The following is a 17,500-nucleotide window of genomic DNA, read 5'->3' as shown; positions in this document are numbered from 1 at the left end:
AACACTGCTGTCATTTGTAATGAGTCATTTATATATCCCTGGGCTTTAATGAATCACACAGAGCACCTGCTGTGAGGATCAACCTCCCTGCATTTCAGCTGACAGTGACTTGTCCAAACGGACATGCAGGGGATGTTATAGACCAGCCATCAGAGATATATCTGGTACATGTTATAGACCAGTCATCAGAGATATATCTGGTACATGTTATGTTATAGGAACTGACCTAAGACAGGGAATTTTTACTGGGATTAAATGTCAGGAATTGTCAAAAACGAAATGCATTAAAATTACAGAATTAACCGTTAGCGAAATGAGTAGTAGGCTACAACGAGCAACCAACAGGTGTGCTGCTGTTTTCTCTGAATGGGGTTGGTGAGAAAGTGCAGCATGTTAGCCACAATTAGCCTTGCTACCTACAATTAGCCTAGCTAGCTACAATTAGCCTAGCTAGCTAGCTATAATTAACCTTGCTAGCTACAATTAGCCTCGCTAGCTAGCTACAATTAGCCTCCTAGCTAGCTACAATTAGCCTCGCTAGCTAGCTACAATTAGCCTCGCTAGCTAGCTACAATTAGCCCCGCTAGCTAGCTACAATTAGCCTCGCTAGCTAGCTACAATTAGCATCGCTAGCTAGCTACAATTAGCATCGCTAGCTAGCTACAATTAGCATCGCTAGCTAGCTACAATTAGCCTCGCTAGCTAGCTACAATTAGCCTCCCTAGCTAGCTACAATTAATCTCGTTAGCTAGCTAGCTACAATTAACCTTTCTAGCAAGCTACAATTAGCCTATCTTGGATATCCAACACAACTTCATGTCCCTTATCGAATAGTAAAATTATTTCAAACTCCCCCATCCTTAGCGGGCCAGCACACTAGCAATTGGAGTTTCAGCCAATGAGCTTCAGCCTCTCGCCATGTTTGACAGCTAGCAAGACGAACACACAGCAGAGTAAGAGAGAACAGGGGTGTGGTACACATAGCTGCACGTTGTCGGGGACCACTCTTCGCTGGTGGGGATAACTTTGAGAACTAATGGCTAAAAAAGTATGCAAAAGTATCGTAGAATCTCTTTTAATGTTCATTGATAAAATCTTTGAACTATAATAGTATGAGTGGGTTGTAAGTGGTCTTCCTCGTGAATGGAAAAGGGTCTGTAATAGTCATGTCTCTCTCTGCCTTTTCAAAAGGCTTCTCTTCTCTCTCTGTACTCCTGATGCTTTGACAGCATGATGCTCTGAGTTGCCGGGCGACCGCAAAATTGCCTGTTTTCATTTCAAAAGCTCCTTTTCTTGCTTTCTCAGAATCGCTGAATGACCCCCTCACCTCCAAATCACAGACACACACAGAAACATCACACTTTATTTCTGTGGACCATTCTCTCTTCTATACATTTTTCATGTTCCCTCTTTTTATTCTGTTTTGTTTAACTCCCTTCTCCTTTCTTTCACACAACCTCTCTCTCTCTCTCCTCTTATTTATCTCTCTCTGTGCTCTCTTTTTATCCTCTTCCTGTCTTCTCCTCTTCCTCTTTCTCCTCTTCCTGTTTTCTCCTATTTTTCTCTGCTTCCTGTTTTCTCCTCTTCCTCTTTTTCTCCTCTTCCTCTTTTTCTCCTCTTCCTCTATTTATCCTCTTCCTCATTTTATCCTCTTCCTCTATTTCTCCTCTTCCTCTATTTATCCTCTTCCTGTCTTCTCCTCTTCCTCTTTCTCGTCTTCCTGTTTTCTCCTATTTTTCTCTGCTTCCTGTTTTCTCCTCTTCCTCTATTTCTCCTCTTCCTCTTTTTCTCCTCTTCCTCTTTTTCTCCTCTTCCTCTATTTATCCTCTTCCTCTTTTTCTCCTCTTCCTCTATTTATCCTCTTCCTCATTTTATCCTCTTCCTCTATTTCTCCTCTTCCTCATTTTATCCTCTTCCTCTATTTATCCTCTTCCTCTTTTTCTCCTCTTCCTCTTTTTCTCCTATTCCTCTTTTTCTCCTCTTCCTTGTTTTCTCCTCTTCCTCTTTTTCTCCTCTTCTTCGTTTTCTCCTCTTTCTCTTTTTCTCCACTTCCTGTTTTCGCCTCTTCCTCTTTTTCTCATCTTCCTCTTTTTCTCCTCTTCCTCTTTTTCCTCCTCTCTCACTGCTCACCGAAGACTGTGAAGAGAGTGAGCCTACTGAAGTGCCACGTAAGTCATCATGGGTGGGGTGGGGTGTGTTGTCACCCTTGTGTTGGTTACTCTACACCCTTCTGTGACCAGTGGTCCTTGACTGAGCCATGTACCCGTACACCCCTTCCTCTGTATCCCTCTACCCCTTCCACTGTAACATCCCCGGGGTGTCTGAAATGGCTCTTGGTGATGTTTGACCCATTCCTTTGACTGTGTTGACCATTCCCTTGACTGTGTTGACCATTCCCTTGACTGTGTTGACCATTCCCCTGACTGTGTTGACCATTCCCTTGACTGTGTTGACCATTCCCTTGACTGTGTTGACCATTCCCTTGACTGTGTTGACCATTCCCCTGACTGTGTTGACCATTCCCTTGACTGTGTTGACCATTCCCTTGACTGTGTTGACCATTCCCTTGACTGTGTTGACCATTCCCTTGACTGTGTTGACCATTCCCTTGACTGTGTTGACCATTCCCTTGACTGTGTTGACCATTCCCCTGACTGTGTTGACCATTCCCTTGACTGTGTTGACCATTCCCCTGACTGTGTTGACCATTCCCATGACTGTGTTGACCATTCCCATGACTGTGTTGACCATTCCCTTGACTGTGTTGACCATTCCCTTGACTGTGTTGACCATTCCCTTGACTGTGTTGACCATTCCCTTGACTGTGTTGACCATTCCCCTGACTGTGTTGACCATTCCCTTGACTGTGTTGACCATTCCCTTGACTGTGTTGACCATTCCCTTGACTGTGTTGACCATTCCCTTGACTGTGTTGACCATTCCCTTGACTGTGTTGACCATTCCCCTGACTGTGTTGACCATTCCCTTGACTGTGTTGACCATTCCCTTGACTGTGTTGACCATTCCCTTGACTGTGTTGACCATTCCCTTGACTGTGTTTACCATTCCCCTTGACTGTGTTGACCAGGTAGCCTAGTGGTTAGAGGGGGAGGCAGGTAGCCTAGTGGTTAGAGGGGGGAGGCAGGTAGCCTAGTGGTTAGAGGGGGGAGGCAGGTAGCCTGGTGGTTAGAGGGAGGAGGCAGGTAGCCTAGTGGTTAGAGGGGTGAGGCAGGTATCCTAGTGGTTAGTGGGGGGAGGCAGGTAGCCTAATGGTTAGAGGGGGGAGGCAGGTAGCCTAGTGGTTAGTGGGGGGAGGCAGGTAGCCTAGTGGTTAGAGGGGGGAGGCAGGTAGCCTGGTGGTTAGAGGGGGGAGGCAGGTAGCCTAGTGGTTAGAGGGGGGAGGCAGGTAGCCTAGTGGTTAGAGGGGGAGGCAGGTATCCTAGTGGTTAGAGGGGGAGGCAGGTAGCCTAGTGGTTAGAGGGGGAGGCAGGTAGCCTAGTGGTTAGAGGGGGGAGGCAGGTATCCTAGTGGTTAGAGGGGGAGGCAGGTAGCCTAGTGGTTAGAGGGGGAGGCAGGTATCCTAGTGGTTAGAGGGGGAGGCAGGTAGCCTAGTGGTTAGAGGGGGAGGCAGGTAGCCTAGTGGTTAGAGCATTGGACTAGTAACTGACAGGTTGCTGGATCAAAACCCCGAGCTGACAAGGTAAAAATCTGTCATTCCTCCCCTGAACAAGGCAGTTAACCCACTGTTCCCTGGTAGGCCGTCATTGAAAATAAGAACTTGTTCTTAACTGACTTGCCAAGTTAAATCAAGGTTAAAATATCTAAAGTTCTGTTAAATCTTCAAGGCTTCACTCCCAAACACTCCTGCACCTCCTCTTCTCCCCTCCTGTCTTCCTTCTCCTCCTCTTCCTCACTCAAAACAATCCTATAGACTTAATTACTAGATCTACCGTAGCGAACATACTTAGTAACTAGATCTACCGTAGCTAACATACTTAGCTAACAGACTTAGTTAACAGACTTAGTAACTAGATCTACCGTAGCTAACAGACTTGGCTAACATACTTAGTAACTAGATCTACCGTAGCTAACAGACTTGGCTAACATACTTAGTAACTAGATCTACCGTAGCTAACAGACTTAGCTAACAGACTTAGCTAACAGACTTAGTAACTAGATCTACTGTAGCTAACAGACTTAGCTAACAGACTTAGTAACTAGATCTACCATAGCTAACAGACTTAGTAACTAGATCTACCATAGCTAACAGACTTAGTAACTAGATCTACCATAGCTAACAGACTTAGTAACTAGATCTACCATAACTAACAGACTTAGTAACTAGATCTACCATAGCTAACAGACTTAGCTAACAGACTTAGTAACTAGATCTACCATAGCTAACAGACTTAGTAACTAGATCTACCATAGCTAACAGACTTAGCTAACAGACTTAGTAACTAGATCTACCGTAGCTAACAGACTTAGTAACTAGATCTACCATAGCTAACAGACTTAGCTAACAGACTTAGCTAACAGACTTAGTAACTAGATCTACCATAGCTAACAGACTTAGTAACTAGATCTACCGTAGCTAACATACTTAGTAACTAGATCTACCATAGCTAACAGACTTAGTAACTAGATCTACCATAGCTAACATACTTAGTAACTAGATCTACCATAGCTAACAGACTTAGTAACTAGATCTACCATAGCTAACAGACTTAGTAACTAGATCTACCATAGCTAACAGACTTAGCTAACAGACTTAGTAACTAGATCTACCATAGCTAACATACTTAGTAACTAGATCTACCATAGCTAACATACTTAGTAACTAGATTTACCATAGCTAACAGACTTAGCTAACAGACTTAGTAACTAGATCTACCGTAGCTAACAGACTTAGTAACTAGATCTACCATAGCTAACATACTTAGTAACTAGATCTACCATAGCTAACAGACTTAGTAACTAGATCTACCATAGCTAACATACTTAGTAACTAGATCTACCATAGCTAACAGACTTAGTAACTAGATCTACCATAGCTAACAGACTTAGTAACTAGATCTACCATAGCTAACAGACTTAGCTAACAGACTTAGTAACTAGATCTACCATAGCTAACATACTTAGTAACTAGATCTACCATAGCTAACATACTTAGTAACTAGATTTACCATAGCTAACAGACTTAGCTAACAGACTTAGTAACTAGATCTACCGTAGCTAACAGACTTAGTAACTAGATCTACCATAGCTAACATACTTTGTAACTAGATCTACCATAGCTAACATACTTAGTAACTAGATCTACCATAGCTAACAGACTTAGTAACTAGATCTACCGTAGCTAACAGACTTAGCTAACAGACTTAGCTAACAGACTTAGTAACTAGATCTTAGCTAACAGACTTAGTAACTAGATCTACCGTAGCTAACAGACTTAGTAACTAGATCTACCGTAGCTAACATATTTAGTAACTAGATCTACCGTAGCTAACAGACTTAGTAACTAGATCTACCATAGCTAACAGACTTAGTAACTAGATCTACCGTAGCTAACAGACTTAGTAACTAGATCTACCATAGCTAACAGACTTAGTAACTAGATTTACCATAGCTAACAGACTTAGCTAACATACTTAGTAACTAGATCTACCATAGCTAACAGACTTAGTAACTAGATCTACCATAGCTAACATACTTAGTAACTAGATCTACCATAGCTAACATACTTAGTAACTAGATCTACCGTAGCTAACATACTTAGTAACTAGATCTACCGTAGCTAACAGACTTAGTAACTAGATCTACCATAGCTAACAGACTTAGTAACTAGATCTACCATAGCTAACAGACTTAGCTAACAGACTTAGTAACTAGATCTACCATAGCTAACATACTTAGTAACTAGATCTACCATAGCTAACATACTTAGTAACTAGATTTACCATAGCTAACAGACTTAGCTAACAGACTTAGTAACTAGATCTACCATAGCTAACAGACTTAGTAACTAGATCTACCATAGCTAACATACTTAGTAACTAGATCTACCGTAGCTAACATACTTAGTAACTAGATCTACCGTAGCTAACAGACTTAGTAACTAGATCTACCGTAGCTAACATATTTAGTAACTACATCTACTGTAACAATGGACTGTTTTCTTCTCTTGTGTGTGTGTTGATGGGAGCCAATGGGATTACGCCTGCAGATGTCTCCCAGGGCCAAACACAGACCTCTTTACATTTTAATTAAGCCCAGTGTTTTAGGGAAAGGAAAGAAGAAAGCCCAAACGGAGGCTCTTCCTTTTTCCTCAAGATTAACCTCCACTCTTTCCCACTTCTACCACACACACACACACACACACACACACACTACTGCCTCCTGCACCACCCGGCTCTGCCTGCGCCGTAATTAGAACACAAGACAATTACCCAGCTTCCTCTTGGGAGGCACATTTTGTTCTCTTAATCTGGTGTCTTAAATAATTAAAGCAGCCATGAAACCCCATGTTGTCTCTCTCCCCCGTACTCCCCTGGCCTCTATCTGATCTCTGTCTCCTCTCCTCTAACCCTCTGTTACTGTAGTGAGGTTGAGGAGGTGCACTGCTGTTTGCTCTCTGTATCTCCTCTGGTCTCTGTATCTCCTCTGGTCTCTGTATCTCCTCTGGTCTCTGTATCTCCTCTGGTTTCTGTATCTCCTCTGGTCTCTGTATCTCCTCTGGTCTCTGTATCTCCTCTGGTCTCTGTATCTCCTCTGGTCTCTGTATCTCCTCTGGTTTATGTATCTCCTCTGGTCTCTGTATCTCCTCTGGTGTCTGTATCTCCTCTGGTTTCTGTATCTCCTCTGGTCTCTGTATCTCCTCTGGTTTCTGTATCTCCTCTGGTTTCTGTATCTCCTCTGGTTTCTGTATCTCCTCTGGTCTCTGTATCTCCTCTGGTCTCTGTATCTCCTCTGGTTTCTGTATCTCCTCTGGTTTCTGTATCTCCTCTGGTCTCTGTATCTCCTCTGGTCTCTGTATCTCCTCTGGTCTCTGTATCTCCTCTCTGTATCTCCTCTGGTCTCTGTATCTCCTCTGGTGTCTGTATCTCCTCTCTGTATCTCCTCTGGTCTCTGTATCTCCTCTGGTCTCTGTATCTCCTCTCTGTATCTCCTCTCTGTATCTCCTCTGGTCTCTGTATCTCCTCTCTGTATCTCCTCTGGTCTCTGATCTCCTCTGCTCTCTGCGTCTTCCCATCTATCTTTTCAGTTTCTGCAGTTTCTCTCTCTCTCTCCTCTCCCCCCATCTCTCTCTCCTCTCCCCCCACCTCTCTCTCCTCTCCCCCTTCTCTCTCTTCCTCTCCCCCATCTCTCTCTCCTCTCCCCCCATCTCTCTCCTCTCCCCCCATATATCTCTCCTCTCCCCCCATCTCTCTCTCCTCTCCCCCCATCTCTCGCTCTCTCTCTCCCCCATCTCTCTCTCCTCTCCCCCCATCTCTCTCTTCCTCTCTTGGTCCATCGGTCTCTCCGTTTCCTCTCTGTCTCTCGCTCTCTCTCCCCCATCTCTCTCTTCCTCTCTTGGTCCATCAGTCTCTCCGTTTCCTCTCTCTCTCTCTCTCCCCCATCTCTCTCTCCTCTCCCCCATCTCTATCTCCTCTCCCCCCATCTCTCTCTTCCTCTCTTGGTCCATCAGTCTCTCCGTTTCCTCTCTGTCTCTCTCTCCCCCATCTCTCTCTCCTCTCCCCCCATCTCTCTCTCCTCTCCCCCCATCTCTCTCTCCTCTCCCCCCCATCTCTCTCTCCTCTCCCCCTATCCCTCACTCTCCTCTCTCTCCTCTCCCCCCATCTCTCTCTCCTCTCCCCCATCTCTCTCTCCTCTCCCCCTATCCCTCGCTCTCCTCTCCCCCTATCCCTCGCTCTCCTCTCTCTCCTCTCCCCCCATCTCTCTCTCCTCCCCCCCATCTCTCCCCCCATCTCTCTCTCCTCTCCCCCATCTCTCTCTCCTCTCCCCCCATCTCTCTCTCCTCTCCCCCCCATCTCTCTCTTCCTCTCTTTGTCCATCGGTCTCTCCATTTCCTCTCTGTCTCTCTCTCTCTCTCCCCCATCTCTCTCTCCTCTCCCCCCATCTCTCTCTCCTCTCCCCCCATCTCTCTCTCCTCTCCCCCCATCTCTCTCTCCTCTCCCCCTATCCCTCGCTCTCCTCTCCCCCTATCCCTCGCTCTCCTCTCTCTCCTCTCCCCCCATCTCTCTCTCCTCCCCCCATCTCTCTCTCCTCTCCCCCCATCTCTCTCTCCTCTCCCCCATCTCTCTCTCCTCTCCCCCTATCTCTCTCTCCTCTCCCCCCCATCTCTCTCTTCCTCTCTTTGTCCATCGGTCTCTCCGTTTCCTCTCTGTCTCTCTCTCTCTCTCTCCCCCATCTCTCTCTCCTCTCTCCCCCATCTCTCTCTCCTCTCCCCCCATCTCTCTCTCCTCTCCCCCCATCTCTCTCTTCCTCTCTTTGTCCATCGGTCTCTCCGTTTCCTCTCTGTCTCTCTCTCCTCTCCTCCTCTCCTGTCCTCTGTGTATGGGATATGTAGGTCTTTAACAGCAGCTATCATCATATTGATATTGGTGCCGTTATGCCAGCAGGGCCGTTAGACAGAATGTTCTCCGCTATGTGAACCCACCCGTGTGTGTGTGTGTGTGTGTGTGTGAATGTGTGTTTGTGACAGGGCCAAATCTGACCCCTCTGCTTCACAGCTTTCCCATAATCCTCTCCTCCACAGCCCTCCACTGGTGTGAGATCTTGTTAGGACCGGGCGTGACCACACACACACACACACACACACACACACACACACACACACACACACACACACACACACACACACACACACACACACACACACACACACACTGCGGAGCAGGGTGGGATGCTACCCAGTAGAATCTGCTAGTTCTGCCGTCGTCAGTAACATTCATGTTTTCATTGTGTCTGTCATCGCTGTCTGATGGAAACTGTCACACGCATCACACACACAAACATGTGTAACAGTGTGTGTGTGTAACAGTGTGTGTGTGTAACAGTGTGTGTGTGTAACAGTGTGTGTTTGTAACAGTGTGTGTTTGTAACAGTGTGTGTTTGTAACAGTGTGTGTTTGTAACAGTGTGTGTGTGTAACAGTGTGTGTGTGTAACAGTGTGTAACAGTGTGTGTGTGTAACAGTGTGTGTGTGTGTGTGTGTGTAACGGTGTGTAACTGTGTGTGTGTGTAACAGTGTGTAACAGTGTGTGTGTAACAGTGTGTGTGTAACAGTGTGTAACAGTGTGTGTGTAACAGTGTGTAACAGTGTGTGTGTGTGTAACAGTGTGTGTGTGTAACAGTGTGTGTGTAACAGTGTGTGTATGTGTGTGTGTAACAGTGTGTAACTGTGTGTGTGTGTGTGTGTGTGTGTGTGTGTGTGTGTGTGTGTGTGTGTGTGTGTAACAGTGTGTAACAGAGTGTGTGTGTGTAACAGTGTGTGTGTAACAGTGTGTAACAGTGAGTGTCTCTTCCAGCCGTCCAGGATGAACAGGGTCTGGAAGCAAAGAGATCCATCAAGAAGAGGATCAAACAACTGAAGGTGCTCGACCCAAAGATCGCCCAGAACCTCTGTGAGTACTGAGACACACACACACACACACACACACACACACACACACACACACACACACACACACACACACACACACACACACACACACAAAGATCGCCCTGAACCTCTGTGAGTACAGAGACACACACACACACACACACACACACACAAAGATCGCCCAGAACCTCTGTGAGTACTGAGACACACACTGTTAACATCTAAGTTACACACAGAGGTCGACCGATACCGATCATTGGAGGACCAAAAAAAAGCCGATACCGATCATTGGAGGACCAAAAAAAAGCCGATACCGATCATTGGAGGACCAAAAAAAAGCAGATACCGATTGTTTTTAAATGTATTTGTAAAAACGACAATTATACTGAACGAACAGTTATTTTAACTTAATATAATACATCAATAAAAACTATTTAGCCTCAAATAATGAAACATGTTCAATTTGGTTTAAATAATGCAAAAACAAAGTGTTGGAGAAGAAAGTAAAAGTGCAATATGTGCCATGTAAGAAAGCTAACGTTTCAGTTCCTTGCTCAGAACATGAGAACATATGAAAGCTGGTGGTTCCTTTTAACATGAGTATTCAATATTACCAGGTAAGAAGTTTTAGGTTGTAGTTATTATAGGAATTATAGGACTATTTCTCTATTGGATGTTCTAATAGGCACTTTAGTATTGCCAGTGTAACAGTATAGCTTCCGTCCCTGTCCTCGCTCCTACCTGGGCTCGAACCAGGAACACATCGACAACAGCCACCCTCGAAGCAGCGTTACCCATGCAGGACAAGGGTAACAACTACTCCAAGTCTCAGAGCGAGTGACGTTTGAAGCGCTATTAGCGCGCACCCCGCTAACTAGCTAGCCATTTCACATCGGTTACACCAGCCTCATCTCGCTGCTGAACTGCTGAAAAAAACGCACGAAAGTGCTGTTTGAATGAATGCTTACGAGCCTGCTGCTGCCTACCACCACTCAGTCAGACTGCTCTATCAAATCATAGACTTAGTTATAACATAATAACACACAGAAATATGAGCCTTAGGTCATTAATATGGTCGAATCTGGAAACTATCATCTCGAAAACAAGACATTTATTCTTTCAGTGAAATATGCACGCACACACACACACCTGTTTCAAACAACCACAGAACATGTGTCAATAATGCCTTTCAATCCAGACTTGTTTAAAACATTTGCAGCAAAGCAATTAGTGGAATAGTTTTATTTTGATACATTTTGCTGCACAGCGGAAGTAACATAACATTCTCCAGTCCCTCGTTGATCTCTGTGTGTTTTCTCCAGTTCCTCGTTGATCTCTGTGTGTTTTCTCCAGTTCCTCGTTGATCTCTGTGTGTTTTCTCCAGTCCCTCGTTGATCTCTGTGTGTTTTCTCCAGTTGATCTCTGTGTGTTTTCTCCAGTTCCTCATTGATCTCTGTGTGTTTTCTCCAGTTGATCTCTGTGTGTTTTCTCCAGTTCCTCATTGATCTCTGTGTGTTTTCTCCAGTCCCTCGTTGATCTCTGTGTGTTTTCTCCAGTCCCTCATTGATCTCTGTGTGTTTTCTCCAGTTCCTCGTTGATCTCTGTGTGTTTTCTCCAGTTCCTCGTTGATCTCTGTGTGTTTTCTCCAGTCCCTCGTTGATCTCTGTGTGTTTTCTCATCTTCCTCATTGATCTCTGTGTGTTTTCTCCAGTTCCTCATTGATCTCTGTGTGTTTTCTCCAATTCCTCATTGATCTCTGTGTGTTTTCTCCAGTTCCTCATTGAACTCTGTGTTTTCTCCAGTTCCTCATTGATCTCTGTGTGTTTTCTCCAGCTGATCTCTGTGTGTTTTCTCCAGTTGATCTCTGTGTGTTTTCTCCAGTTCCTTGTTGATCTCTGTGTGTTTTCTCCAGTCCCTCGTTGATCTCTGTGTGTTTTCTCCAGTTCCTCGTTGATCTCTGTGTGTTTTCTCCAGTTCCTCGTTGATCTCTGTGTGTTTTCTCCAGTCCCTCGTTGATCTCTGTGTGTTTTCTCCAGTTGATCTCTGTGTGTTTTCTCCAGTTCCTCATTGATCTCTGTGTGTTTTCTCCAGTTGATCTCTGTGTGTTTTCTCCAGTTCCTCATTGATCTCTGTGTGTTTTCTCCAGTTGATCTCTGTGTGTTTTCTCCAGTTCCTCATTGATCTCTGTGTGTTTTCTCCAGTCCCTCGTTGATCTCTGTGTGTTTTCTCCAGTCCCTCGTTGATCTCTGTGTGTTTTCTCCAGTCCCTCGTTGATCTCTGTGTGTTTTCTCCAGTCCCTCATTGATCTCTGTGTGTTTTCTCCAGTTCCTCGTTGATCTCTGTGTGTTTTCTCCAGTTCCTCGTTGATCTCTGTGTGTTTTCTCCAGTCCCTCGTTGATCTCTGTGTGTTTTCTCATCTTCCTCATTGATCTCTGTGTGTTTTCTCCAGTTCCTCATTGATCTCTGTGTGTTTTCTCCAATTCCTCATTGATCTCTGTGTGTTTTCTCCAGTTCCTCATTGAACTCTGTGTTTTCTCCAGTTCCTCATTGATCTCTGTGTGTTTTCTCCAGCTGATCTCTGTGTGTTTTCTCCAGTTGATCTCTGTGTGTTTTCTCCAGTTCCTTGTTGATCTCTGTGTGTTTTCTCCAGTCCCTCGTTGATCTCTGTGTGTTTTCTCCAGTTCCTTGTTGATCTCTGTGTGTTTTCTCCAGTTCCTCGTTGATCTCTGTGTGTTTTTTCCAGTTGATCTCTGTGTTTTCTCCAGTTGATCTCTGTGTGTTTTCTCCAGTTGATCTCTGTGTGTTTTCTCCAGTTCCTCGTTGATCTCTGTGTGTTTTCTCCAGTTGATCTCTGTGTATTTTCTCCAGTTCCTCATTGATCTCTGTGTGTTTTCTCCAGTTGATCTCTGTGTGTTTTCTCCAGTCCCTCGTTGATCTCTGTTTGTTTTCTCCAGTTCCTCGTTGATCTCTGTGTGTTTTCTCCAGTCCCTCGTTGATCTCTGTGTGTTTTCTCCAGTTCCTCGTTGATCTCTGTTTGTTTTCTCCAGTTCCTCATTGATCTCTGTGTGTTTTCTCCAGTTGATCTCTGTGTGTTTTCTCCAGTCCCTCGTTGATCTCTGTGTTTTTCTCCAGTCCCTCGTTGATCTCTGTGTGTTTTCTCGTTGATCTCTGTGTGTTTTCGCCAGTTGATCTCTGTGTGTTTTCTCCAGTTGATCTCTGTGTGTTTTCTCCAGTTCCTCGTTGATCTCTGTGTGTTTTCTCCAGTCCTTCGTTGATATCTGTGTGTTTTCTCATCTTCCTCATTGATCTCTGTGTGTTTTCTCCAGTTCCTCATTGATCTCTGTGTGTTTTCTCCAGTTGATCTCTGTGTGTTTTCTCCAGTTCCTCGTTGATCTCTGTGTGTTTTCTCCAGTTCCTCGTTGATCTGTGTGTTTTCTCCAGTCCCTCGTTGATCTCTCTGTGTTTTCTCCAGTTGATCTCTGCGTGTTTTCTCCAGTTCCTCGTTGATCTCTGTGTGTTTTCTCCAGTCCCTCGTTGATCTCTGTGTGTTTTCTCCAGTCCCTCGTTGATCTATGTGTGTTTTCTCCAGTCCCTCGTTGATCTCTGTGTGTTTTCTCCAGTTCCTCATTGATCTCTGTGTGTTTTCTCCAGTCCCTCGTTGATCTCTGTGTGTTTCCTCGTTGATCTCTGTGTGTTTTCTCCAGTTGATCTCTGTGTGTTTTCTCCAGTCCCTCGTTGATCTCTGTGTGTTTTCTCCAGTCCCTCGTTGATCTATGTGTGTTTTCTCCAGTTCCTCATTGATCTCTGTGTGTTTTCTCCAGTTCCTCGTAGATCTCTGTGTGTTTTCTCCAGTTCCTCGTTGATCGCTGTGTGTTTTCCCCAGTTCCTCATTGATCTCTGCCGGGTTCCTGTGTTTCTCACCATCGCCGGCTTCAGCTTTAGGATGTATGAACTGTAGAAGTGTTGCTTGTTACAAGGAACGAGTCCCAAATTGCTACCTAGATAGTGGCTACTCCTTATTCAGGCCCGTTGGTCCAAAGTAGTTTCCTGTGTAGGGGAATAGGGTGGCGTTTTGGGAAGCAGCCCAGTGTTCGTGTTGGTCATTATTATGTGTAGATGTGGAGTATTGAGAGGCGTAGGAGGCAGAGACAGAGAGATGGAGAGAACACTCACTCATCCGTCAGTCAGTCACTCAAACATAGAGGTCAGAGGTCAGCGTATAAATGCTTCTTCTCTCTTTCTCTCCTTTGCTCTCTCTCGCTCTCTTTCTGTCTCTGTCTGTCTCTCTCTCTCTCTCTCTCTCTCTGTCTCACTCTCTCTGTCTCTCTCTCTCTCTCTCTCTCTCTCTGTCTCTCTCGCTCTCTCTCTCTGTCTCTCGCTCTCTCGCTCTCTCTCTCTCGCTCTCTCTCTCTCGCTTTCTTTCTTTTCAACTCGCTTTTAACTTTTATCTCTAACTTTCTGTGGTTTCTTTCGTTCTGGTGAATATTTGTTTGTACCCTCGGGATCTGCACAAAGAGAATAGGAAGTTAGCATTGTCTCTATCGCTCTCTCTCCTTCCTTCCTTCCTTCCTTCCTCTCTATCTCTTTCCTTCCTTCCTCTCTCTCTCTTTCCTTCCTTCCTCTCTCTCTCTCTTTCCTTCCTTCCTTCCTCTCTCTCTCTTTCCTTCCTTCCTTCCTCTCTCTCTTTCCTTCCTTCCTTCCTCTCGTTCTTTCCTTCCTTCCTCTCCTCTCTACATCTCAGTAGGTCTTCTCCTCTCTCTCATTCCTCTCTCCTCTCTCCTTCCTCTCCTCATCTCAGTAGGTCTTCTCCTCTCTCTCCTTCCTCTCTCCTCTCTCTCCTTCCTCTCCTCTCTACATCTCAGTAGGTCTTCTCCTCTCTCTCATTCCTCTCTCCTCTCTCCTTCCTCTCCTCATCTCAGTAGGTCTTCTCCTCTCTCTCCTTCCTCTCTCCTCTCTCTCCTTCCTCTCCTCTCTACATCTCAGTAGGTCCTCTGTCAGTAATCCCAGTGTTGTGGTTGGTCCATCATCATGTTATAATGAACAAGAGAAGGAAGGAGGAGAGGAAGAGGAAGAGGTCGACTGGACTACAGAGAGGAAGAGGAAGAGGTTGACTAGACTACAGAGAGGAAGAGGAAGAGGTTGACTAGACTACAGAGAGGAAGAGGAAGAGGTTGACTAGACTACAGAGAGGAAGAGGAAGAGGTTGACTGGACTACAGAGAGGAAGAGGAAGAGGTTGACTAGACTACAGAGAGGAAGAGGAAGAGATTGACTAGACTACAGAGAGGAAGAGGAAGAGGTTGACTAGACTACAGAGAGGAAGAGGAAGAGGTTGACTAGACTACAGAGAGGAAGAGGAAGAGATTGACTAGACTACAGAGAGGAAGAGGAAGAGGTTGACTAGACTACAGAGAGGAAGAGGAAGAGGTTGACTAGACTACAGAGAGGAAGAGGAAGAGGTTGACTGGACTACAGAGAGGAAGAGGAAGAGATTGACTAGACTACAGAGAGGAAGAGGAAGAGGTTGACTAGACTACAGAGAGGAAGAGGAAGAGGTTGACTAGACTACAGAGAGGAAGAGGAAGAGGTTGACTAGACTACAGAGAGGAAGAGGAAGAGGTTGACTAGACTACAGAGAGGAAGAGGAAGAGGTTGACTAGACTACAGAGAGGAAGAGGAAGAGGTTGACTAGACTACAGAGAGGAAGAGGAAGAGGTTGACTAGACTACAGAGAGGAAGAGGAAGAGATTGACTAGACTACAGAGAGGAAGAGGAAGAGGTTGACTAGACTACAGAGAGGAAGAGGAAGAGGTTGACTAGACTACAGAGAGGAAGAGGAAGAGGTTGACTAGACTACAGAGAGGAAGAGGAAGAGATTGACTAGACTACAGAGAGGAAGAGGAAGAGGTTGACTAGACTACAGAGAGGTAGAGGAAGAGGTTGACTAGACTACAGAGAGGAAGAGGAAGAGGTTGACTAGACTACAGAGAGGAAGAGGAAGAGGTTGACTAGACTACAGAGAGGAAGAGGAAGAGGTTGACTAGACTACAGAGAGGAAGAGATTAACTAGACTACAGAGAGGTAGAGGAAGAGGTTGACTAGACTACAGAGAGGTAGAGGAAGAGGTTGACTAGACTACAGAGAGGAAGAGATTGACTAGACTACAGAGAGGTAGAGGAAGCTATTTTAATGAAGGTTCTGCAACACTAGCGCAACACTAGGGCTCACTCCTATCCTGACTACTCTAACACACACACACACACACACACACACACACACACACACACACACACACACACACACACACACACCCCACTTGGTATGAATTAGGATCCCCATTAGTCCTGCAAAAGCATCAGGTTCTCTTCCTGGGATCCACATGAAACGTTACGTAGTACAGAACATTATTAATCAAGGACTGAAATACATGTAACATGTCACACAGCCTCCATATCAGTACACACACACATGTCTGGTACATAGTACAGTCCACATTATCTAGGTCTGGTACATACACACATTATCTATGTCTAGTACATAGTACAGTCCACATTATCTAGGTCTAGTACATAGTACAGTCCACATTATCTATGTCTGGTACATAGTACAGTCCACATTATCTATGTCTGGTACATACACACATTATCTATGTCTGGTACTTACACACATTATATATGTCTAGTACATAGTACAGACCACATTATCTATGTCTGGTACATACACACATTATCTATGTCTGGTACATAGTACAGTCCACATTATCTATGTCTGGTACATAGTACAGCCCACATTATCTATGTCTAGTACATAGTACAGTCCACATTATCTATGTCTAGTACATAGTACAGTCCATATTATCTATGTCTGGTACATAGTACAGTCCACATTATCTATGTCTGGTACATACACACATTATCTATGTCTGGTACATAGTACAGTCCACATTATCTATGTCTGGTACATAGTACAGCCCACATTATCTATGTCTAGTACATAGTACAGTCCACATTATCTATGTCTAGTACATAGTACAGTCCATATTATCTATGTCTGGTACATAGTACAGCCCACATTATCTATGTCTAGTACATAGTACAGTCCACATTATCTATGTCTGGTACATAGTACAGCCCACATTATCTATGTCTAGTACATAGTACAGTCCACATTATCTAGGTCTAGTACATAGTACAGTCCACATTATCTAGGTCTAGTACATAGTACAGTCCACATTATCTATGTCTGGTACATAGTACAGTCCACATTATCTAGGTCTAGTACATAGTACAGCCCACATTATCTATGTCTGGTACATAGTACAGTCCACATTATCTATGTCTAGTACATAGTACAGCCCACATTATCTATGTCTAGTACATAGTACAGTCCACATTATCTAGGTCTAGTACATAGTACAGTCCATATTATCTATGTCTGGTACATAGTACAGTCCACATTATCTATGTCTGGTACATAGTACAGACCACATTATATATGTCTAGTACATAGTACAGCCCACATTATCTATGTCTAGTACATAGTACAGCCCACATTATCTATGTCTAGTACATAGTACAGTCCACATTATCTATGTCTGGTACATAGTACAGCCCACATTATCTATGTCTAGTACATAGTACAGTCCACATTATCTAGGTCTAGTACATAGTACAGTCCACATTATCTAGGTCTAGTACATAGTACAGTCCACATTATCTATGTCTGGTACATAGTACAGTCCACATTATCTAGGTCTAGTACATAGTACAGTCCACATTATCTATGTCTAGTACATAGTACAGTCCACATTATCTATGTCTAGTACATAGTACAGTCCACATTATCTAGGTCTAGTACATAGTGCAGGCAGGCTCTTCGTTCCTCATGGGGGACCTGGA

At 44.6% G+C, this 17,500-nt stretch overlaps 1 protein-coding gene across 1 annotated transcript in view; it reads left to right on the top strand.

Moving 5' to 3' along the window:
* Nucleotides 1-17,500, top strand: part of LOC110517047 (protein diaphanous homolog 3) — a 536,597-nt gene that overhangs the window by 385,702 nt on the left and 133,395 nt on the right. The window contains exon 19 of the mRNA XM_036951469.1: nt 9,530-9,625. Within this exon, the coding sequence (XP_036807364.1) occupies nt 9,530-9,625 (96 nt within the window). The remainder of the gene's footprint in view (nt 1-9,529; nt 9,626-17,500) is intronic.

Source organism: Oncorhynchus mykiss, chromosome 18 (genome assembly GCF_013265735.2).
Source record: "Oncorhynchus mykiss isolate Arlee chromosome 18, USDA_OmykA_1.1, whole genome shotgun sequence".
Taxonomy (NCBI): domain Eukaryota; kingdom Metazoa; phylum Chordata; class Actinopteri; order Salmoniformes; family Salmonidae; genus Oncorhynchus; species Oncorhynchus mykiss.
The sequence above is the reverse complement of the archived record's forward strand: the minus strand, read 5'-3'. Positions and strand labels throughout refer to the sequence as shown.